This window comes from Protopterus annectens, chromosome 8.part1, assembly GCF_019279795.1.
Source record: "Protopterus annectens isolate FY-2018-M chromosome 8.part1, PAN1.0, whole genome shotgun sequence".
NCBI classification, from domain to species: Eukaryota; Metazoa; Chordata; order Ceratodontiformes; family Protopteridae; genus Protopterus; species Protopterus annectens.
Genome location: NC_056742.1, coordinates 135803784 through 135828210, shown reverse-complemented (window position 1 = coordinate 135828210; position 24427 = coordinate 135803784). Strand labels below are relative to the sequence as shown.

General features: G+C 42.2%; 1 protein-coding gene across 3 annotated transcripts in view; it reads left to right on the top strand.

Moving 5' to 3' along the window:
* The window catches only part of ADAT1 (adenosine deaminase tRNA specific 1), a 615073-nt gene that overhangs the window by 24007 nt on the left and 566639 nt on the right, over window positions 1-24427 (top strand). For all 3 annotated transcript variants that reach the window (XM_044081771.1, XM_044081770.1, XM_044081772.1), the window contains exon 2: window positions 18682-18900. In XM_044081771.1, the coding sequence (XP_043937706.1) occupies window positions 18720-18900 (181 nt within the window). In that variant the 5' untranslated portion in view covers window positions 18682-18719. The remainder of the gene's footprint in view (window positions 1-18681; window positions 18901-24427) is intronic.

Genomic DNA, 24427 nt, shown 5'->3' with positions numbered 1-24427 from the left:
ATAATACTTATATTTTTTTATCTGTGGGATAATAAATTTCTCATCCAAACAAATTAAAGCAAATAGCCTTAAAAGCCGACCTTTTCCAAAGCCCTCCTCCCAACCCATGTTCAACTGTTATGTCCAGTATCTTGGATCAGCAGTAGAAGACACAACCAAACAAACTTAACCCAAAATCTACAGGTGGAAAAAAAGTCTTATTTGCTAAGAGTCAGGCTACAGATGCATGTTTGAAATAACACCCCCATCATGGAAATAACATTTAATCCCTTTAATCATGAAAAAAGTATATAAAAGGAATACAAGACCAGAAATAAAATAGTTAAGATCATATGGAATGATATCATCCATTTTTATTGTCATCAAATAGTGTATTTAAAAATAAAAGGTGAAACCTGTCCATTTTTATATATGCCTTAAGTGTCTCCATGTTGAAATATCACCACTCGAAATGTCAAGTGCTGACAAGCCGGAAAAGAAAAAAAAGAAAATCCAAGAAAAGAGTAAATCTTGAACATCGTTCCTCTCCTTTAAACTTCTTTTTTTGCAGGGGGGGGGGGGGCACACCACCAGAATTTGTATATACCACCTTTGAGATTGCCATACCTCAGAGAAAAGGGAGTATTCCAGGAAATGTCTGTCTTGGACTTGGTATATGCAAGTCTATTTTTTTTTTGGCCTTTCAGGTCCATGTTTCAGGACTCATTCTACAGGTCCCAACATTTCAAAGAGTTACTGCTTTGAAGCATTTTTAATTACTATACTAGGCTAACTTGATATTAGTAAAAATCAAGGGAGAAGCCTGTGTAGATTCATAGATTCATACCAGGCCATTGATCGGTTAGATCATTTGCAGCCAATCCTCAGGACCCCATCTCTTCAGCACATGCTACATATGTGGTAGGTCTTCTATTGTTGAGTGGGAAGACTACAGCAATTCTTCATATCTCTGGTATGAATACATTGGGAAGGCTGCTACCTACTTTCTTCCCCTTTCATTTAGGGTTTGAGGGGCTAGAACAGAGGGTGAATTTACATCTCTCATTCATTCACCCATGCTGTGTTTTAAGAGAGTAAGGGAACTACTATGTTTTACATTTAAGGGCGATCTGTCCTGTAAAAGGGGGATTCTTTGAGAGCAAGATCTGTCTTGCCAGCAAGTCCTGTTTATCCTGTGGTAGAAGTTTAGTTACTTTGAGTGGGTGTTTAAGGTTGTGGTTTTTATGGATGTGTAGGGGATCACTTAGGACTCTTTCCTTCAAAGCTTTGTAGGCAAGAAGAAGGTCCCCCATTAAAAATCTGTAAGAAGCAGAGAACAGAGAAAAGGGGTTTAGTGTGATCTACATAGCACATAGAAGATGTGCCATTGATTTTCTTTGTGTAGGAATGCTGTGGTCTTCTGAGTTGAATCATATGTTTAGACAAGTACATACGAAAAGTGGCATTATATGATATGATGGACTTGATAAGGGAGTTATAGACAAGAATAGTAACTTCCACTGACCTAGAAAATGTACCTGTGGTAATCGGTCTGGCTATGCGGAAGGATTTCTTAATGACAGTAGATATATGGTGCTCATGGATAGTTCATTGTCAGTAAAAGTGCCCATGTCCCTAATAACTTGTCAGTTTACAAACTGGTGCCACCTTAGTGGTTAGTGCATGGAAGCCCATGTTTGCTAAAAGAGCATTCATTTCATGGCATTTAGCTGAAGGCCATGGTCCTGGCACCATTTATTTCTATGAGTTTGGTCCTGTTAGGGAATCTGGGAGTCAGCTGGAGAATATATGATCTGAGTTTGCAGTTGTATGCAAACTTGGTCAGCCACAGGCCTTTGGTATCAGCCCGGAGATCAGAGATATAACTACAGACGAGAAGTAGCCCAAAGACTGATTCCTTGAGGGATGCCACCACTAATGACCTTTTTCGATAGAACCAGATTTATTACTGTAGCTCAATCAGTAAGCCACTTAGCTATCCAGTGGGTTATGTAAAGGTTTACATTTAGCTTGTTAGTAATGCCAGAATGTGGAATGGTGGCAAAGGCTTTCTAAAGGTCGAGGTAAACAATGATTACTGATTTACCTGTGTCCACTGCATTTGTGTCTTGTTCAAAGAAGTCTACTAAGTTTAGGAGACAATATCTACCATTAATGAACCCCACAAACTGATTTGGATCAAGGGAATGTAGACTGTTAATGTCCTTGTTAATGAGTTCTATAATTATGTGCGCCATTGCCTTACAGGTAAGGCTGGTTAGTCTTGTAGATCTATAGTTACCTGGGTCAGTGGTGGGTCTTCCCTGGTTAAGCGGGAAGACTACAGCAGTTCTTCATGACTGTGGTGTGAATATAGTGGAAAGATTGAGATTGAATTGTGTTAAAGGCCCTATCCAAGGCAAAGAACACAGCTTCCATGGGACCTGATAGTATCCCAGGTTGTATTCTGCACCATCTCCAGCAAGAACTAGCTTCGCCATTGAGTACCCTATTCAACCACAGCCTAAGTAAAGGGTTCATTCCAGCAGAGTGGAGAATTGACATTGTCATCCCATTATACAAAGGTGGTGCTACTACTGACCCTGGAAACTACCCCCCCATTAGCTTGACAAGTCTGTTCTGTAAAGCCATGGAGTGTATTATTATGGACCTCATAAAGAAGAGCATAGGCAATCTCCAGCACTTGACCCCTCCCAGTTCAGATTAGTCAAGGGCTGCTCTTGCTTGTTGAACCTGGTTGACTTATTTGAGACTGTCACCAAGGCCCTGGATGAGGGAAAGTCATTACATACAGCGTACCTTGACTTGGCCAAAGCCTTTGACTCAATCCCCAACCCGGACATCATCAAAAAGCTAACACAACTTGGTGTATTTCATCAGGTAATTGGTCAACTGGCTCACTGATAGGACCCACAAGGTCAAAATAGGTGACTCCACCTCCGACAGCAGACCTGTCACTAGTGGTGTTCCCCAAGGATCTGTCCTGGGACCTCTACTGTTTGACATCTACTTCTCAGAGGTATAGGCAAAGGCAAAAGGCCTGTGGCTGACCAAGTTTGTGGATGACTGTAAGTTGGGTGCTGTCATTGACTCCCCAAATTATATTAACATACTACAAGAGGGTCTCACAGCAGCAAATGACTGGTGCCAAAGTCATGGCCTTAAGTTAAATGCAAAAGAATTTATTATCATACCATATGGCAAAAACACGTCACCTACTAAATGTATTATCATACCATATGGCAAAAACACGTCCCCTACTAATTGCCACATCAGCGGCAACCCCGTAATCACACAACTTCTGGTGAGAGACCTGTGTGTGTGTGTGTGTGTGTGTGTGTGTGTGTATATATATATATATATATATATATATATATATATGTGTGTGTGTACACACACACACACACACACACACACACACACACACACACACACACACACACACACACACACACACACACAAACTCTAGTGGCAAAATTGTTGTGTGGATTGTACAAGTTTGGTTTACAATATATCCACCCTTCTGCAAACCAAGTTATATGTAGTAGTCAAGGTCTGCATCTTCGCAATCCATATCACTGCCACCTGTTATATGTAACAGAAGTGGTTTTAAGTCTGCAGAGCTGGGATCATATAAAATATGAGGGGTGATTGAACTTAAGACTCTATAGTAGCTGTGCACTGCTGCCTCAAGTAATGACCATCACCTGCCACACCCAAATAAGTTTTACAAGATATGGTTGCAGATTAGAGTTACAATCCCTGTTTCTACATGATACCCACTCAGACTAAGCCTAGTTCATTTTTATGAGCAGTAATTGAAACGTGACCAAGCCTGTTTTGCAAACAAGCACACACACGCAATATTTTCCAGGAGACAGTCAGTGATATCTTTTCAGTACAAATGCTGACTTCCCTGTCTTTACAATGTCACTGCTTTCAGCTTTACCACACTAATGTACCAAAAACACAATTACTATTAATTATTTGTTTGGTAGCAGTAACTTTTCAAAATGCAAAAGCCAACAGTTTAGTAATTCAATCCAATGTGTGTAAATGTTAAATTAATTAAAAATAAATCATCATGTGCAGTTATTTAAAACTGAATAATAAAACTTTTTTTTTTGAAATAAAGAAAAGTAAGCTATGCACTTTTTAACCATTCATGTATACAAGTACTGTTAAATTCCTACAAAGAAAAAACAAAGTAAATGTGTTTAAACAGAGTGATAGCATAAAGAAAACAATATAGTAGTTTTTTCTGAGTATATTGCTACCAGTAGATGAATAGATGCTCTGAACTTCTCTTTAGAAGTCCAACTAATTTGACCGACAAATGAAATCCAGCTTGGGCTCTGTGTCAAGAGTGTCCATTGTACATTATCCAAATGTTAGGAATAAAACAGCAGTTGCTTTGTCTTTATTTTAAAGAGTCCAAGACAGTCCTGTCTGGATTTTAATTATGAATGATGATTTTTGTGGTGCTGTGAATTGGGGAGTTTGAATCTTCAAAAGTAGTGTCTAAAGGAGGAAACTATTTTCAAGTTGAAAACACTGAAAATGTATGTGGACTTGAGATGCACATATAGTTTCAGTTTCTGACATTTCCAGGATTCATGCTTAGGGCAGTCCGTACATGCTGCAAGACTGACAATAGATACAATTTTCTTGACACATAATAATAATAATAATAATAATAATAATAGTAATAATCATACCAACAGCATTTGCATTACTTTGATAATAATTAAGTACACTAGAATCCTGGCAAAGTGTTATTGCCGTATTTTTTTGTGTCCTTTTGTTTCTATGAAGTAAAGTTTTAATATTCTTCAGATGATGACTAAAGTGAGCCTTGTTGCCTCCAAAACCCCATTGTCCTTTCTTTATTAATGTATCTGTTGTGTATACATTTTTATACTATGCCAAGATGCTTTTTCTCTTTAGTTGGAATTTTTATTTGTGGAGAAAATTAGGGCCTTTCTTTGTTTACTAGCCTTATTAATGGCATGGCACTATATGTGGCATCATTAGTAGTTTTATTACATGTTATCAGTAAATTCCATCCTGTTTTATTCTTCTTCCCCTTACAACCATTGATCCCTTGCCCCATTCTTTCTACTCATTCTCTGGTATTCATTGTTGCAAGAAGAAGATGTGAGAGTTAGGGATCATAAGTTTTATTAGATGGAGTTAGGGGTTTTTGCTTTGTAACCCCCAACAATGGCAATCAATGGACATAACCACCAAAGCCTGTAATGTTTGATGTTCTGTAGTCCTATCTCGCCTTCATTCTTACACTTGGGACCGGAGCTGAACCTTGGCTCCGACTCGGCCATACTCTAGCTCAAAAACTTCTGGTTGGCTCGTGGCTAGGAGGTATCCCGTCATGCATCATCCACATTCCCCAGATCTCGTTTGCCACTTGATCAGCTCAGACGTGATTCTTCTTGGCCGTGGCTAAGTGATTTTTTTCAATATATTGAATTGTCATTTTTGGATATTGATATATTGTCTTGCTATTTAGTGTATATATTTGCAGTTTCTGTCTGTCTCGGACGATTTGCTGCTTATTTTCTGTGTCTTTTTTGTTTGTTGTTTGGCCATTTTCCGTTAGTCGTTCTGGTATCCCTGCATCGCTTTTCTGTACTGCTGTTTTCCTCTTGGGCTAGGCCCGTTTAAGTTAGAGGACCTAGTCCTCTTTCTGCTGTTTTGTCACCTGTTGAGCTAGGCCCATTTAAATTAGAGGACCTAGTCCTCGGTTCTGTTTTCCTTCTCCCTGGGCTAGGCCTATTTAAATTAGAGGACATAGTCCTTGGTTTATTCCATTTCCCCTTAGGGCTAGGCCTGTTTAACTTAGAGGACCTAGTCCTCCGTTATCTTTCTCTTTCATTGTTGTGTGTTGTAGTATTTTGTTTGGGGATTATGTCAAAAGACGCTAAGGACCATAAGCCTTCGGGCTTCAAAAAGTGTACCAAATGTGCCCAGAAGATGTCTTTGACGGATGGGCGCAATTTTTGTGTTTACTGTTTGGGGGCTATCCACCTCCAAGAGTCTTGTCTGTTTTGCCATGTGTTCAGTCCTCATGTTCTTCAGGAGAGGAAAAACAAACTGATTTTGAAGGGACTACTAAAGCATTCCTTTGAGGAGGAATTGGGATTCTCATCATCCAGCTCTAAGTCTCCCTCCTCCAAAAAGGAAAGACCAAAAACTACCAAAAGGCGGTCTCCCACCTAATCTGTTTCGTCGGAGCCGCCAGACAAAATTGCTAAAGTGGCTTCACCCTCATCGGCTCCACTGATTTCAGTGCCGACAGAGGGTAGCTTAGTGGATCCATCAGTCTCGGCTCCAGGTGCTTTGGAACCGATGACTGACATTACTTTTCTGAGCCAGTCATCTGATCTTCGGCCGGTTTCTCTGATTCTTAGGTCGCCTTTTTTACAAAGATCCAGATCCCCCACTCTATCTTCTAGGTCCTCTAGGAGTCTTTCTGATGAGGATGTCAAGAGAGTGGTGTGTAGACTGCTTCAGACTTTGGCGCTGGCAAATTTGCTTTTGGCTCTGTCCCAATCTGTTCCAGAGACCAATGTTCCATCCTGCTCGATTGATGTTCCTCCTCCGAGCCTCTCTGAGCCTTCAGAGCCATAGCTGTTGGTGTCTCCGGTTGTGAATAGGTCGGTTCCAGCTACCTCAGTTGGTCTCTTGGTTCTGATATCCGCTGCAACCCTTTTGGTGCCATCCGTGGGGTCGAGGATCCTTAGCTGTCCGATCGGGCTTGAGGGGGATGCTTCGAATCGAACTTCTTCAGTTCCGAGCCTACCTCTCAGTGCTTCAGCGTGGGTGAGCTTGGACCCCACACCTGCTTCGGAGCCCATCTCCTCGGTACCGAGGGTTGCCTCTGTATCTTCAGAGCGGAGGGCATCCTCTGAGCCGGGGGGGGATCAGCATTTGAGGTGATGAGGAGTATGCTGTCCAGGACTTCAGCTTCATCCAGTGGTACCGACACTCTTCCCCATAAGGCACCGATCTCCGTCTCAGCTCCCTCTCTCTCCCTACACAGCAGAGACCCGCAGCCTTAGGATACCTCCATGAGTGGTCCTCAGTCTTCCTAGGTCTCCCCAGTATACCTGTCTGAGGAACCACTGAGGAAGAAAACTTGTAAGAGGAAGCATGTTGACTCCACTGATGAGTCCGTTACATCAGGCACTGACCTCGAGGAGTCAGAAGGGCCCCCCCAAGTCGTCCTCTGATGATATCTTTTTCGCAGATATCCTCGAGATCCTGAAACAGAGAGGTGGCTGGCCCACCATATCCCCTTCTGATGAGGAGTCAGTGTACCTGAAGGCTTTCTGGTCTCAACCCTCGGCCTCTTGGGTGTCTCTGCCTTTCGATGAGCTACTGGATTTAGTGAGTCGAAAGGTGCGGGAATCTCCTGATTCTGTGGAACCAGTTCCTAGAAGACCAAATAAATTTTTGTCAGCACCCCAAGACAAGGACTTTTTGACTAAGGGTGTTCCAGTAGATGCTATGGTGGTGGCAGCAGCCATCAAAAAGGAACTTGCCGAAACGTCCTCCATTGTCTGTCTGCTGAACAAGGAGTCTGAAGTGATGGACAGGTATGGGAAGCGTGTTTTTGCTTCAGGGCCTGTACTATCTGTCTCATTTCACAAGTCTCCAGAGAGATCTCCTAAAAGAGCTGGGAGATACTCTACAGGGTAACGTATCTGATGCTGTATCTCAGAAGGTCAACGCACAGATGTTTCCTCCAAGTTCTGTTGTGAACTCCTCCATGAGGCTGATTTTGTATGCAGCAGATGGAGCGAGTAGGGCAGCGGGTTCAGGAGTCTCTATCAGGCGACACTCCTGGATATGCTTATGCAACTTTACGGAGGCCTTTAAGTCTACGTTTACCAACGCCCCATTTGATGGTTCCTCTTTGTTCGAAACCAAGGTAAAGGACACACTCACCAGGTGTGAGCAGGAAGGAAAAACCCTGAGTGCCATGGGAGTCCATTTTTCCGTCCCCTCTAGACCCTATCCCAAAGGGCAGAAGGGCGGCAAAATGTGGTTCAAAAAATCGCAGAGGTTTTTTAGGATGCACAAAGTGATTCCTTCTCCAGAGGCAGAGGAGGAGGAAATAATGGTAGATGCCGCCCTAGAGGTAGAGGAGGCCTGCAGAACCAGGGAGACCATGATTCCTTTTGTGGTCGTCCCTGTCAGCGCTCCTGAAAGGATGCCCGACTGTGCATCTCTGGAACCAATTGGGGGTCATATTTCTTTATACCCAGAAGCCTAGCACGACATTACTCAAGACAAGTGGGTATTAAAGATAATTACCAGAGATTACCATATTCCCTTCTCTTCTCCACCCCCTCAGACCAGACGAATCTCAGATTTGCCACCCAATCACAGGGATTCAGCAACTCTAGAAATCCAAATGTTGCTCGTGAAGAGAGTCATCCAACCCGTCCCCGCAGACCAAGTAAGATTAGGGACTTACTCCTGATTCTTTTTGGTGTCAAAAAGAACAGGGGACATGAGACCCATTTTGGATCTTAGCAAACTGAATGAATCTGTGCAAAAGTCCAAGTTCCAAATGGTCACCTTGCAGTTGATACTCCCGTTGTTAGGGAAAGATGTTTGGATGTGCTCCATAGACCTCCAAGATGCATACTACCACATCAAAATGGACAGGGCATCGAGGAGTCACCTATGCTTTCAGCTGGGAGCCAGTCATTATCAGTTCCGCGCCCTGCCCTTTGGTCTCACCACAGCCCCCAGGGTATTCACCAAATATATGGCAGTGGTTACGGCTCACTTGAGACGTCAGGAATTCCAAGTGTTTCCATATCTGGACGACTGGCTCCTCACTGCCACTACCAGGCATCTGCTGTTACAGGCCAGGGATGTCACCATTTTAACTTGCCTACAGCTAGGAATTACAGTAAATTGGCAAAAATCTGCATTGTCGCCCTCTCAGCATGTGAATTTTATTGACACTGAAATAAACACTGTGTTAATGAGGGCTTACCTGCCTATCAAAAGAATTCAGAGTCTAAGGGAACAAGTCTTGACCCTACTTCCTCTAGGAAAAGTCAAAGCGAAGGTGGTGCTCAAGCTATTAGGGACCATGGCTTCCACAATAACACTAGTTCTATTAGCCAGACTGCACATGAGGGTCCTCCAGTGGTTACTCTTTGCCCAGTGGTCACTTCAGTATCTCCCTCTGTCTCATCCTATCCTTATAACGAATTTGTGCAAGCAGGATCTTTGTTGGTGGATCCAGACCAGCAACCTAAACACAGGCAGACCATTTGTCCCCCCTCCCCCCCCGTTGCCACTGTAACCACCGATGCCTCCCAGATAGGGTGGGGGGGGGGCATTATCTTGGTGGAACAGTCCAAGGCACATGGCAAGATCATGAGGCTCATTTGCATATCAGTGTCTTGCAGATGAGAGTGATGCTTCTAGCTTTGCAAGCACTTCACAGCTTTCTCCCTCTAGGAACAATTGCAATCCACTCAGACAACATGTCAGTGATATGGTACCTAAACAAGCAAGGAGGAACCGAATCTTACCCCCTCTGCAGAGAAGCCCTTCGAGTATGGGAGTGAGCAGTGTCTTCCCAGTGCTTTCTGGTGGCAACGGACACCCCGGGGAAATCCAACGTCATAGCTGACAGGCTCAACAGGGCTATTCCGATGCCTCACGAGTGGTCTCTGAACGCTTACGTTGCAGAACTAATCTTTCACAAATGGGGTCAGCCTTGCTATGATCTCTTTGTCACCCCTCTCAATGCCAAATGCAGCAGCTACTTTACCCTGATTCCCCCGGACGGGGAGACTCCAAGAGATACACTCATTCACGATTGGCCCTCGGGGCTTCTGTATGCTTTCCCTTCTTTTCCCTTCATTTTGAAGGTAATTCAGAAAGTAATATCCTTGGGAAGCAGGATGATCCTAATTGCTCCTTACTGGCCTCAACAGATTTGGTTCCCCTTCCTCAGACCATATCTAATGGACGAACCTTGGACTCTGGAGCCAGTTCCAGATTTACTGACACACATGTCAGGAGTGTTCCATCCCTCCCTCCACACCCTCAACTTGACAGCTTGGTGCTCCAATTCCATTCCTAGTTAGGCTTCATGGCTTTTCCCCTGAGGTTGTACACATTCTGTCATCTTCCCACAAACCTTCCACTAGGAAGATTTATACTAGTGAATGGAAAAGATTCTCCCTCTGGGCCCGTGAGAGAAACCTTGATCCCTACACAGCTCCCATTTCTGTTGTTTTAGACTTCCTCTTGCAGTTATTCAATCAAGGTTCAGCAGCAGCAACTGTTAAAGTCCAGTTGGCAGCTATTTCCACTTTCCATATTGCTAATGAACCTAATTTTATGGCTTTGTAGAGCCTTTCTCAAAGGGACCACATTACTAAGACCCCCCCCCCCCAGTCATGGATCCTGTGCTTCCATGGGATTTGAACTTTGTTCTCCAGAAACTTACGTCTAGTCCTTTTGAACCTTCAGCGACATGTGACCTCAAATTTTTATCTTGGAAAACTATATTTTTAGTGGCTATCACTTCTGCTAGACTGGTATCTGAACTGCAAGCTCTTTCCATTAAGCCACCTTATTTGGTATTTCATAAAGATAGGGTCTCCTTGAGGACAAACCCTTCCTTCATATCTAATGTTTCTTCTCAATCCAACATTAATCAGTCTATTGAGTTGCCTGTGTTCTTCCCTTAATTTTCAAACAAAGCAGAGTATAAATTCCATCATTTGGATGTCCATAGACAGTTACGTTTTTATCTGGACAGAACTAAAAATTTCAGGAAATCAGTCCAGTTATTTTTCTCCTTTTCAGACTCTAGACAGGGCCTCCAGTTTCTAAAGTCACATTATCTCACTGGATTTCCAGTTGTATTTCATTCATCTATTCCTCCAGTGGTAAAGATCTGTCTTTCAAACTGAAAGCTCATTCTACCAGGTCTGTGTCTACCTCGGTAGCCTTTCAGGCTAGGATCCCAATAGACAGCATTTGTGCTGCAGCAACATGTGCTTCACCCCACACATTCATTCCTCACTACATATTGGATAAGGTTTCTAGGAACAGGTCTTCCTTTGGTTCCACAGTACTCAGGAACATTTTCCAATGAGCCACCGGAGATAAAGGTGCTAGGGACGCTGTCACAAGTGTAAGAATGAAGGCAAGATAGGACTACAGAACATAAAGAAGTTATGTACCTACCATAACGTTCAGTGTTTGTAGTTCATCTCGCCGTACATTCTTACGAACCTTCCCTCCTCCCTCCTGCCCCCTCCTTGAGGACCTAGGGGTAGAGTACCTACTGTTATTGATGTCCTTTCAGTTTGGTTTGTTCTATGTCTTTGTCTCTGTATTTTCTCGCAGCAGGCAAGATCTGGGGAATGTGGGTGATGCATGATTGGATACCTCTTAGCCACGAGCCAACCAGAAGTTTTTGAGCTAGAGTATGACCGAGTCGGAGCCGAGGCTCGGCTCCGATCCCAAGTGTAAGAATGTATGGCGAGATGGACTACAAACATCGAACGTTATGGTAGTTACATAACTTCTTTTTTTTTCCACGTGCACATCAAATATAGCTACAGCACTGCACACTTGCTGGCAGGCCAAAATGTCCATTGTTACCCTGTTTTCCTGCTTACTGTGTTATCCACACCTGATTAGGTGTCACCTACACAGTGAGAAAAAACACCTCCCTCTCTCAGGATGAGTGAGCTGACTTTGACATTTCACTCAGCATCCCTCCCCAGCTGTTTTCTCTGGCATCTGAAATTGCTGGATAGGCACAGATCACTTTGAGGTGAAGGCTCTATCCTTTTGCAAAGCTGATTTGGTACTGTGTTTCCTGCTTCTCATAGCATTTTCTAAAGTGTAGATAACTGACCAATGATTGCATTTATTAAGTGAATTATACATTTATTTTTAACACAATCTTCTGAACAGCTTAGTGGTCTGTTATTTGAGTAGTTAAATGCCCAAATTAAGTAAAACAGAGTCTAGGAGTCAAATTAAAGACCTCCATCCCCACAGACAATAATACTCATATTCTCGAAGAAATTCTTGCCTGGGCAACAAACAATATAAAAAATGAAACCATCATCCTAAGCGATGTCAATATTAACTGGCTAGATATTTCCACGGGCAACCCCTCTACAGATATTAACCTTCACATCTACACTCAGCTAATCTCCGGCATTACTAGACCCAACATCAAAGAAAACAAAGGCTCAGTCTTGGATTGGATCTTGGTTTCTGACCCAGAAAAAATTGCCACCACAGGGACTCTCCCAAATAGCATTAGTGATTACTCTCCAGCATTCGTAATACGTAAGCCCACCTCCATACCAAACTTACACAAATATAGATACACCACAGATCTATGCCATTTCTCCCTAAACAGCTTCAGTGACATCCTACAAAACACTAACTGGAACCCACTAAAATTTCTCCCTCTCAACAAAGCTGTAGAATTCTTCAATTCTACTTTTCTTAGGATCCTAAATAGTCTCGCTCCACACCGGCTAAAAAGGATCAAGTCAAAACATGCAATTTGGCTTACAAAATCCACAAAGCAAGTTATGTCCTCTAGGGACAAAGCCTGGTAAAAAAAAAAACATTGTCTAACCTCAATCAACATAAACAACTTCGCAGTCAGGCCAAATGCCTAGTTATCAAAAACAAAAAAAGAATACTTCCAGGCTATCCAAGATCAACATAGACTTAACCTCAAGAATTTCTGGGGAGCAATCAACTCCCTACTCCACCCTGGATCTAACAACAACCCATGTCCAAACCCAGAAAAAACACCCTCTGAGATAGCCTCACTCTTTAACACATACTTCATCGACACCATCAAAAAACTTACTACCACCTTCCCACTGATGTCCCCACAGGAACTCCACCTGTGCACTCCCCTTCGAAACCACTACCTCCTTTCACACTAACACCCATACCCACCTCCACTATCAAAAAACTTCTTCACAAACTCAAACCCTGTACCACAGCCCGTGATAACTTGCCCGCAGAATACTTACAACTCTCAGTCTCCTCCATTGCATATCCAATCAGCATCCTCCTCAACAGGTCCATTCAGGAATCCTGCATACCTGGTATCTGGAAAAAAAGCATTTATCCTTCCACTTCATAAAGGCGGCAACAACTCCGACATCTCAAACTTCCATCCCATTGCCATTCTCTCCCCAGTCTCCAAAATACTGTAGAAATGTATTCACACTCAGGTCCTCAGTCACCTGATACAACACCAAATCCTCTCCTCCACTCGGAAGTAGTACTAACACTGCCCTCATTTACTTCGTCGACACAATAAACAGAGCTCGAGATGCTGGTTCCTTATTCTCAGCCCTCTTTCTAGATCTATCAAAGGCATTCAACACTAAACCCCACTCCCTCCTTACTAAACTCTCTAATCTTGGGTTAGCTCTTCCTGCCCTACAGCGGTTTACTAACTATCTCAGTAATAGACAGCAATCTACTAAATGACAACATTCTTCCTCCCCTTACATAACAGGTGTCCCCCAAGGTTCAATACTGGGACCCCTCTTGTTCAGCTTATTTGTCAATAACTTTTATTTCTCTCTCATCCACAGTACTGTCATCCAATATGTAGATGACTCAACTATCATCTGTTCTGCTAAATCTTCCTCCACACTACAGAGTCTCACCCAAGATGTATTTACTTCCAGTGAAACCTGGATGTCCAAGAACCATCTCGCTCTCAACCCCAATAAAACTAAACTTTTAATATTTACCCCCACAAAATCCAGCCCTGTTGACAAGGCACAACTCTCTGTTCACTCCCAAAATGACACCATTGTTGACGTTGTCTCCAGCACCAAATTGCTAGATGTCATCATCGATAACAAATTACACTTTGACCTTCACGTTTACAATAACATAAACCCCCCCTCATCAAATTCTAGGCACAACTATTGTCTTAGCCTCTCCGCCAAAAAAGCTCTGGCCTCATCCTTCCTGCTACCAAACACTTCTGTATGGCGCTCTCATCCTCACCAATCTGCATTACTCCTTGAGAACAAAACTTGACTCTTTCTACAACAAAGTCACAAAATTTGCTACAAATGCAAAATTTTCACCCATCACTGCTCCTCTCTGCATCAACTAAATTGGCTGGAATCCCCACACCATCTCACATTTTTTACAATTAAATACAGCCCATAAGGTCATCTACCACTCAGAAACCTGCCCTTCCCTCTCCTCCCTACTAACCATGTATCATTCTAACTGACACCTTAGGTCTGAAAACAAAATGTTACTATCCATAGAGAAACCTAAGCTCTCAGCCGGTCAAACTTTGTATTCGTATACTGTCTCTAAGGCATGGAATAAGCTCCCCCCCTTCACTAAGAACTATCAGCAATTCGGCCTCCTTTAAAAAAATCCCCCAAACTACATCTCTCCTCGAAATGGTTATGTTTCTGCTCTCCAACACAGCACCCCAACTCCTGACCTCTCTCCCTGGCATTATACCTCTATCTATCACTTCCTTCCCTCTGCCTACTTACTGCTTCCCTGTCACTTTAACCTGTCCTTTCCCTTCTATCTCCTATTCCTACACTGTAACTCCTCACAGCTGTGAACCTGCAGATACATTACATTTATGTGGTATTTGAATACACACTATGAACCTTGTAGATGTATTTCATTAATGTGTCATTTGAATATATGCTACTTATTACTTCTATGATTGTAATCTTTTTCACTGTTGTTTTATTATGTTTTAGTCTATGTAAGAGTACTGCTTGATTTTATTTTGTTTTTTCTCTGTTATGTGTATTAATATTTTTCTTTATATATATTAATATTTTCTTTCTATGTAATTGTATGGAGCTTTTCTTCCTGGGCCTCCACTGAAAATGGGCTCTTTCCAGGCCCAGTGGACTTTCCCGGTTAAAAAATGCAGTCAATAAATAAATAAATATTTAGCAGAGAGAGAGCTCATAATTGACAATTTGTTGTGAAAAAGTCTTTCATTTTAGTATTACATAGCTGTTTGACTCTAAACTGTTTGACTCTGTGTGTTCAGAAACCTACCGCAGAAGGTACATCATAGAATTTACTTTTTATTTTTTCCAGTTTGGTAAGCAGGTGAAAGGAAATGTCTGAAAGACCTTGCTCAGCTGCATGCTGTACATAAGGCAGCTAAAAGTAGAAAAATGAGAACTGTATGGATAGAAATGCAATGTTTCATGTTACTGAAGTGTACTCTCTCATGTTTTCTGTAGTAAATCTAGGAATTGTTTTCCTAGTACTAAAATATTGTCCAGTAAGTAGTAACATATTCTGTCCTAGTATTTATTCCCAATGAATTTTTTATTTGCTTTCTTTGTAGCACACTTGTTTCTGTTCAAGTCCTTCTTTAACATAAACCACCTTTTTTTACTTGTCCTATTACTGCTTTAAGAAAGCATACCCTGTCAAGTTGTTTTTGTTTGTGTCTTTCGGCTTTTCCCGGTTAGGGGTCGCCACAGCGGAACTTCAGTCTGCTAATGATTGGCAGTAGAGTTTTACGTGCTGGCTTGCCGGTCCTAACGCACAACCTTCAACAAAGGAACGCCCGTTCACGCATGTCGCCACACAGAACACGTTCTAACTGAGAATTGAACTGGCAACGTCTAACTGTGAGGCGACAACGCTACCACAGCACCTATACGCTGTCAAGTTGTACTTTTCAGAAAATGTTGCTATACTGTTCATGAGTCACTGACTGAAATTGTATCGATGACTTCTATTAGGTCGTAATGTAAATTGAAACAGTTTTGAAAGCATACTTTCATCATCATTTTACAATACACACACACATGAGATGTCTCATCTGTGGGTGCTGACCATGGTAAAAACATAGTTTCCAGTCAACATCACTTAATATCATACATATCCATGTAGCTAAATGGGTAGAGTTATGGCCTCATGTACAGTAGGTGCAGGGTTTGAATACATGGAAGGATAAGTAAGCATTAAACAGTACCAGAATTACCCGTTCTAAAGACTTAAACCTTGCCTGTGATATAAATAGGACCTGCTGGAGAAATAGGTATGTATCCTAGAGACTACCCCGTTTTATGGAACAGGCTTCCCATCCATGTGAAGCAAAGTTCCTCCTTAACCCAATTCAAGTGCAACTTGGACAATTGGATGGGAAACCGAAAATTCATCCCTGGTTTGGCACCTATGTCTCTAATGCAAACAGGCAACCTGTAAATGGTTCATCTCTCAGACCCATGCTTACACTTATCAAGGGTATCAGAACTTATCAGAGATTTGGGATGCATAGCTAGGCTTAAAAAGGTCCTTGTGATCATTAGCCTAGTAAACACCTATGAACCTATGAAGTGACATCTGGTGTTAATATACTCTGATTACCCTTTTCCTTATACAATTCTTAACTTTCATGTTTTACTTCTCTCAGTTCTCTGTAAAAATGTTTTGCCAAAATGATTTATTGTACAAAGATACCAGTTTCTGAACTTGTAACACTGAAAAATTCTTAGTTCTAGTCAAGCTTCCTGGATTTTCCCTGTCAGTGGCACCATGCATTGTTTGTATTTACAGCATGGTTCTTGTATGCAGTTGGTGTGCCCTACAGGCCACCAGATGAGCTCAGCTGTATATTGGCAAATAACCAAAAACAGTGTGCCAAAAGTAAAGTCCCTGAAGTATAAAAAATAGACAGTTGACAAGAATACAGCTCCAGCACAAATATTTCTTTCCTCTGGTACTTCTTGCAGTGCACTGCTTATATATGGTTAAGTGTTCAACCTGTGCCTGTTACCAGATGAGCTCTGATGCATTTTGATTGTTAACTGAAATAGTATATTTCATTGAGAGCCACAGAGTACAACAGAATCATGGCAGGAAAAAAAAAAAAAAAAGAAAACACAAAACAAGAACGGACCTCTTTCAATGCAGAGTGGATTATGCTATGATGTGACATGGTCAAGGATGAGTTAGGAGACAGAGTAAATGAAGGGTGTAAGCAAGATTTGGGAATGGGTCAGAAATGGAATTCTGGGGGTTACAGATGAATGTGAAGAAGATACAGTGATGTCAAAAGGAGAAAAAAGGCCAATGTAGCTACATAGGAAAGTGATGTTAGCAGGTAGGGCAAAAGATTGAGCCTATAGGAGGTGGAAAAGTGGGAGTGCAAAGGTTGAGAAGTCACAGTACAAGGATGCATTTTCTACCTTTCTGTCTTTTTACTTGCAATAAAGAATAAATCTGAAAAGGAGTTAAATGGAAGCATGTTGCTTTTAGGTACATAACAGAAAGAATGAAGGGAAGGAGAGGACTGACCGACTGAGCTCAATCTAGAATGGAGATGACAAAAGACTGAAAAATCAGAGGTACTGATTGAGTGCATTGCTTCATCTCCCCAAAAGAAAGCAATGGAGGTGGCATACTGGAAGGGATACAGAGCAGAATGGAGGCAGCAATGCGCAGACACTAGATTCAAAAAGGGAAGGAGGTTCAGATGGAACTGTCTGTTATGGAGGATAACGCATTAGGACCTGGTGTATTGCTTTCGTGAGTCCTCAGAAGGGTAGCAATTGTGGTACCCTTGTATGGGGGTGTGGTGGACCGGTAAAGCTCTGAGGATAACGGACCTTTTTGCTTAACACTAGTGACAGGGAAAGTCATAGAAAGAATCCTGAGGTGGTGAGGTTAGAAGACTGCAATCTCAGGGCAGCAACCTGCATGTGTTTATGGCCAGAAGGAGCTGTCCATCAAAGGTGATTCATTTTTAAAACTGACTTACCAATGAACTTCACAGGGCAGTACCAGTAGGCGTAATCTACATGGACTTCTTCAGCAAGGCCTTTGACAGAGAAGGTTGACAGGAAAATTAAAAGTGTTGGGAACTAGACCAAGGCAAGGGAACTAGATAGATTCATGTCTTAATAATAAGATAGAGCGGGTTTTGTGGTAATATGGACAATGTCTGGAAATGGGAAATAATTACAGGAGTACTGCAGGAGTCCGTCCTGAGTCCTGTACTTATCACTGTGAGGAGAGACAAAATCAGCATCCTTGCTTTTTACATAAAGATAGTTGCAGCAATGGAAGCTGGAAAGAGTCTAGTGGAGAATTTGGAAAGGCTGGAACAAGTAGGTAGAAAGGTTTCAATGGAAGCTTATTGCAAATTAATGCAACTTACTACACTTGGATTGGAATAACCTATCAGCTGGCCTGTGCTTGGTCTGTGTTTTGGACTTTAGTGTAGGCAAAATCGCTGACTGTAGAGGCTTTAAAAATATTTAAAGAAAGGAGGAGAGTAGGAGGCAATGGAGATAGGGAAATATGCCAAACTGATTGCAGAGTTTCAAAGAATATCAAGATGAGATGTGGAGACATATTTAACCGAGCAATGCAGAGTTGTGTATTACTGTGCAATGAAATATGCAGTTTTAAATTGATAGGAAGTTTTTGTCCTGGATGAACACCAAGGTTCCTGTAATTCAATTTTTTAGTTTATAATTTTAAGCACAATTAAGGAAATTTGCATTGTACACTGCTAGGAGTATGACCATATACAATGCAGAAAAAAATTTGTTTTTCTACGTACACTATTTTGCTAAATCCACTCTTTTCCCTTCTAGCATGGTTCTGTGACCCTCTGTACCGTAATTTAATTTCCATGAATGTAAGCATGTGGACTGCAGATGAGATTGCCATTCTTTGTTATAACCACTTCTCCATTAAATTACCAAAGAAAGGAATGGTCAATCCCAAGCGAGAATGGACATTGCTGGCAGCTGTAGTCAAGGTGGAAGTCCTGAGGGAGTTGGAACCTAAGCTTGGCCAAAATAGCAAAGATGGTAAGCAGCTGTAATTTTTTTATAGATTATGCTAGAAAGAAGAAACTGTTTAGTTTTAATGATTTCAGAATACCCAGTATGTCATATTGTTTGTAAAAGTTTGTAGGTGTTTGGCAATTATGCGTTTCTACCTTTCTTAAAAAATGCCTTGTTCAAATTGAAACCATGCTAGAGCTACTAAAAATAACTTTTCTGAGATGTGGTAATCCTGGTGTTAGGAGAGGGGATTGTATCTCTTTTTCCCTCAAAGCAGTGTTTTGATGTAGGAATATTTTTGAACTTCCAAAATCAAACAGATATGGGGATGAGAAGGAGGGACTCAGGCAGCACCATATAAGAGCTAACTGCACCTCTTAACGCTGGGACCTGCCTGATTACTTCTCGATCTGCACTCACTCTGCCCATACATTCCATCAGAGGTGAGAACCAAGCATCCACAGTTAAGTGAGAGCCCATTTGTTCCTACTCAAGAAACTCATTCTTCCCTTTTCTGGCAGGTGGTAGGTAGTGGACCTGCTTTAGATCCCAAGCAGCAGCAATCCAAACTTTGACTACACTAGTGCCACTTATATTGAGCATCCTACTTCCAGGATCACTGAATGTACTTGTGCAGGAGGTTGGAATATGGTATTGGGAGCATTTGCGCATTTACAACCACATAACTTCTAAGGTGTCTTGTTGAGATGCTGACATATCATTGAGATTTTAAGTAAGGTGCTATATTTCTTATGGTATAGGTCATGCCCTTTGCAGAGGCTCTTTCTAGTCCATCATTTAAACTAGTTTATAATAAGATTAATTTTGTAAGCCTGTGGGGTGCCTACTGCACAGATGGTAAAAGTTGCAACTTCTTGAGATCCATAGTAGGATCTGTGCACAAATACTTGTTTTTGCTTTCCTGTGCTAACCTGCTTACATATGGAGCAGTTGTACTTCATAATTGTTTCAATTCTGTCAATTTATTGGCCCAAGAAACTTGGAATCCCTTCCTGTTGGTGGTAGAATCAGTGAGAACATTAAGGAATTTATTACCAAGCTAATTACACTACTTTAAGATGGGCCAGTTACAATTGCATTCCCTGCTACCTGAATTGTTGCTTTACTGTATTAATTTTTTTTGTGTCTTGTCTTGTTACATCACCTGTATTTATCCTCAAATGATTATAATTGTGACCTCTAATTATCCTTTAATATAATACGATCATAGGATCAAAGGAAGTTACTAGGGTAATGGCCCTAGGGCCGTCACAAGCTTAGCCAAGTTCTACCATTAATTCCATGATCAGCACAGCACCTATTGCCCCTGTCCAAGAGGGGCACAGGTGGAACCCCTGGGGTGGGTTTACAGTTACCCATCCAGTCATCCAGATTGCGTTTGAAAAAGGCCAATTAGGTGCTCTGTTTGACATTAAGTGGGACTCTGTTCCAAGGTGTGGTACCCTCTGGGAGACAACTCTGTCCCTCCAGCAGGTTCTATTAATGTCACATATGAGGTTAAGGTCTTTAGAGCGAGTAACCCGTGTACCATTTGACTTATGGATATGCAGCATTTCCAATAAAGCAGGGTCAGAGATTGGCTTGTATGCAAGGCAGAGATCGCCTCTGAGTAGTCTGTATGAAACAGAATAAAGTGACAGTGATTTCAGACAATCCACATAAGACAGATGCTGAAGACCTTGAATTTTCCTTGTGAGGAACTTTTGTGGTCTCTCCAACTGCTGCAGGTGCTTGGAAGTGAACATACCAAAAGGAGCGTTGTACTCAATTATTGGCCTGATGAGGGAAGAGTACAGGGAGGTTATAACTTCTTTTTTTTCTGGAGACAATGCCCTTACTTATGAGATGAGCAATGTAGAATGCTCTTCTTATCAGTGTGAAGACCCGGTGGTCAAAGGTAAGGTTGCTGTCAACCTGTGTGCCCAGGTCTCTCACCACTGAGTGCGTACATAAGGTGTTGCTATTGATATTGATGTGGTAGTTAGCAGGAATATCGCTCTTACCAAAAGAGATAATAATACATTTTTTGCATTGAGTTTAAGGCCATGACTTTGCACCAATCATTTGTTTGTGTAAGACCTTGTTGTAGGATGTTGACATCATTTGGACATTCTTTGACCACTCTCTGTTTGCAGGTATTGGCAAACTTTGTCAGCCACAGACCTTTAGTTTTTGCTTGTACTTTAGAGAAATAGATTCCAAACAGTAGAGGCCCCTGGACTGATCCCTGTGGAATACCACTGGTTACAAGTCTGCTGTTGGAGGTGGATTCCCCTGTTTTGACTATATGGGTTCTATCAGTGAGCCAGTTAGTGACCCATCTAACGATATAAAGATTGGTACCTAACTGGGTGAGTTAGTCAATGATGTCTGTGTGGGGGATAGTGTCAAACACCTTGGCAAAGTCTAGGTAGGCTGTATGCACAGATTTCCCCTCATCCAGGGCCTTGATGGACTGTCTTAAAAAAGTTCATCAGGATTAACAGGCATGATCTCTGTTTGACAAATCCAAACTAAGGAGGTTCAGTTGTTTGGAGATCACCTATATATTTGTTGATAAGATCCATGATGATGCGCTCCATAGCTTTGCAGGTAAGGCTAGTCAGGCCAATACGTCTGTAGTTCCCGGGGTCAGTGGAAGCACCACCTTTGTGCAAGGGAATAAAAGTGGCCATTTTCCATTCTGGTGGGATGAAGCTGGTGCTTAGACTATGTTTGAAAACAGTACCCAATGGTGTTGCTAATTCTTGTTGGAGCTCATGTAGGATGCAGCCTGGGATGTTATCAGGTCCCATAGATGCTGTGTTTCTGGCCTTTAGAGAGGGGAGTTTACAAATTGCTCTTTAGAGGTACAAGGTAGGCGACAGGTGGTAGGAATGTCATGAGGTACATAAGGCAGAGACAGGGGAGTGAAGTTTTCACAGAACCTGTCGGCCAACAGGTTAGCTATGTCCAGAGGCTCGGTATATGTGGTATCATTAACTACCAGGTCAGCACAAATCTGTGCCTTTCCTTTTAGGTTACCACTGTAACTAAAGAATGCCTTATGGTTGTCCTTAGTTGAGGAAGCTAATTTGGATTCGTAGTTTGCTTTGGAGGACTTCACAAGAAGTCGTATTTGCTTGTTTAAGCTGAGGAAGAAGTGTTTCCAGTTTAGGGCTCGCTCCCTCTTACTCTTAGACAACAGTTTCTTCCTCTTATTGTAAAGCCTGTTAATGGCAGTTGTCCACCACTGGTCCTATCAGGTATGGCTGAGTCAATGCAGTTTTACAGTTGTTTGTATAAAGCATTGGTGTAGAATTCGGCATAGTTGCCATTTCCATCTGAGCCAGGAAGTGCAGTGAAGCTATTTATACCATCCCTTAAGAGGTTATAATCTGATTTGGAGAATTTTTTTAGTTTAGTTGCTGCTGGGGTGGGGGGGTGGGGCAGGTGTAATAGTTACTTCGAATGAGACTGATTTATGTTCAGATCTCACCAGGGAAGACCTCACAGTGGGGGTGCTACAGTGGTCCCCCATATTGGTAAGCACCTGATCCAGGATATTGGCATCCCTTGTGAGGGTGTCAACCAGCTGGTCCAGGGCTTTGGAGTTAACAAAGTTGAGAAACCATTGAGCAAGTGAGTTTGAGCACGAGTAAGTTACCCATTCAATGGATAGGTAAAGTCACCCAAAACCATGGTGCTTGGCTGTATCTCGATAGACTAAACTAGATTGAAATAGACAGAGTGAGTGTCTTCATTCATGGAGGAGGTCCTGTAGCTGGCAGTGACTTGAATAGGTGTCCAACCAACAGTTAATTGCACCTGAAGTATCGCCAAGGAGTCATATTGTTTAAGCAATCTGGAGGTGTATTTATCTTTAATGAATATTTATACACCATCTCCTTTAGTTTTCATGTCTTCAGTTTGTGGTCTAAACATGTGGAAGGAGGTGTAACCTTGGTATGGCTGGGATGCTCTCCACAGCCTTGATCCAGGTCTCCATGACTGCGCCTTCCAAGGTGAGGACTGCTTCCAGTGAGTGTAATTTTTTGTTAAGACTGTTAGTGTGTAGCAGCATAACCTTAACGTTGTTTTTATATGGAATTTTTATGTTCTGAACTTTTCCCTTGAGACACTGCCTAAAAAAGGCACCATGTGGGTGGCAAGATCCTTAGCCAGTAGCTGAAATCTCAGAGGAGACAAATGAAGACCATTTCTGGCAAAGCATCGAGGTCGGTCTATCATGTCACCCAGGCTGACAGATACTGGATTTCCTTAGAATGACACCAGAAACTAAGCCAACTGAAGTCAGTCATTTTCTGTTTGTATTGAGGCATCATCCTAGGTTTAGGTAAAGTACTGCTTAAGACTAGGGACATACTTGCCTGAGACACATAGTCCGAGAACTCAGTCATGTCTCTCTTCATATAGTCCAGAGAGGTAAGTCTCAAGTCGTTCACACCAACATGGACTATGACATAGTCATAACAGCACCTGTTGTTGAGAGACTTGAATACATGTGTGATATGGCATATCCTGGCACCTGACAGGCAGCTGACTGTGACCTTTTCCATATCCAGCCTGGTGAGAGGGACATCTGTGTGTCTCCCGATGGAATCACCTCTGACTAATATGTTTGGTTCTGTGTTTTGCCTTAAGGGCTTGATAGGTGAGACACTGGTGCGTGAGCTGTTGTGTGTATTGTGTTCTGCGGAGGAAGTATTATGTGTAGCGTGCTTGTGTTTGTGTTTGGGAGGTCTCTGGTGTTTAGGTATTTTTCTGGTTAGGATCTCTGCATATATAGGTATGTGTGACTTAGGTTTGGGTGGAGTAGGAGTTGAGGTGAACATGCTGACAACTGCTCATTGTCGTATGTCCTGATAGGTGTGTGAGAGAGCATGCATTCAAGGTTCTTGATATAGTTGCATCTCTCACATGTTGAGTTTGTGTGGCCTAAGAGTAGAGGGTTGTCTGTGAACATGAGGCAGTTGGTACACTTGCCTCAGGATGCCCATGTTGACCAAGCTGACTGGAGAAACTGTGGGAAATTATCCGTCTATAGTGTTAGGTAGATTTATATGGTCAGAAAAAGAGGTCACGCTTAAGAATGGCTAGTGGGTGAGAAGTGTGTTGGTACCTCTGAGGCTAGGCTTAGTGTTCACTTGACAGTAGAGCAGGGCCACAAAAATCTCTGGAGGACCACAAGCAAAGTGCTAAGGGAAAATTTAAGCAAAACGTTTGCTTCTTTAACCATCAATGGTGACCACGACTGCAGGGCAGTACACAGAGGTGTGCTACATGCAAACAAGCGTGAACCACGGGGCTTAAATAATACTAGAAATAATCCTTTTAACTCAAATTAACCAGTAAGGATGCACTCTGTCTGAGCTCTAGTCCAATCACCCTCGATTAGATGGGACCCAGACAGCACTGTCATCCCACAAGGATGTAGAAGGGCCTTCTCCAACAAAGATGGCTTGAATTTGATGCTCAGAAGTTACAAAACAGACCCAGAAACAACAAACCTGGAACTGGGCTATGCTAC